Source organism: Meleagris gallopavo (genome assembly GCF_000146605.3).
Source record: "Meleagris gallopavo isolate NT-WF06-2002-E0010 breed Aviagen turkey brand Nicholas breeding stock chromosome 29 unlocalized genomic scaffold, Turkey_5.1 Chr29_random_7180001962233, whole genome shotgun sequence".
Classification (NCBI taxonomy): domain Eukaryota; kingdom Metazoa; phylum Chordata; class Aves; order Galliformes; family Phasianidae; genus Meleagris; species Meleagris gallopavo.
The window spans coordinates 1-632 of NW_011100636.1; the positions used below are offsets into that span (position 1 = coordinate 1).

At 58.1% G+C, this 632-nt stretch overlaps 1 protein-coding gene across 1 annotated transcript; it reads left to right on the plus strand.

The window, feature by feature from the left end:
* The first annotated feature begins 5 nt into the window (after positions 1-5).
* Positions 6-624, plus strand: LOC100548984 (feather keratin B-4-like). Its single transcript, XM_003212993.2, has one exon. The coding sequence runs from the start codon at positions 6-8 to the stop codon at positions 315-317; it is 312 nt and encodes a 103-aa protein (XP_003213041.1). The 3' UTR covers positions 318-624.
* Positions 625-632: the final 8 nt, after the last annotated feature.

Sequence of the window (632 nt, forward strand, 5' to 3'; positions counted from 1 at the left end):
AAAACATGTCCTGCTACGACCAGTGCGTGCCACGCCTGCAGTGTCGGCCCTGCGGCCCCACCCCTCTGGCCAACAGCTGCAACGAGCCCTGCGTCAGGCAGTGCCAGGACTCCAACGTCGTCATCCAGCCCTCTCCCGTGGTGGTGACCCTGCCCGGACCCATCCTCAGCTCCTTCCCGCAGAGCACCGCCGTCGGATCCTCCACCTCCGCTGCCGTTGGCAGCATCCTCAGCTCTGAGGGTGTGCCCATCTCCTCTGGAGGCTTTGGCTTCTCCGGCTTCGGCAGCAGCTTCAGTGGCAGATGCTTCCCCTGCTAAAGCTGCTGGCCATGGCCCCGGAGAAAGACCTCCATAGTCCATGAAGTTTGAAGAAGACCTGAGAGAGAGCACCGGGGCAAATCTCATCTCTCAGAAAACATGCTGCATGACTTCTTTTCCCCTCTTCCATCATTTTTTCTTTTTTTTTCCCTTGTTGTTCCTTCCTGCTCTCTGTCAACTTTCCTGGACTGTGACTGCCATTGAATCAGCCTCGGAATGTCCAACTGGCCCTGTGCCATCCACGCAAAGGGCAGATGCAGAGCTGGAGGCATGGCTGCCATGATCATGCCGCTCAGAATCTCCTCTGCCCCTAGT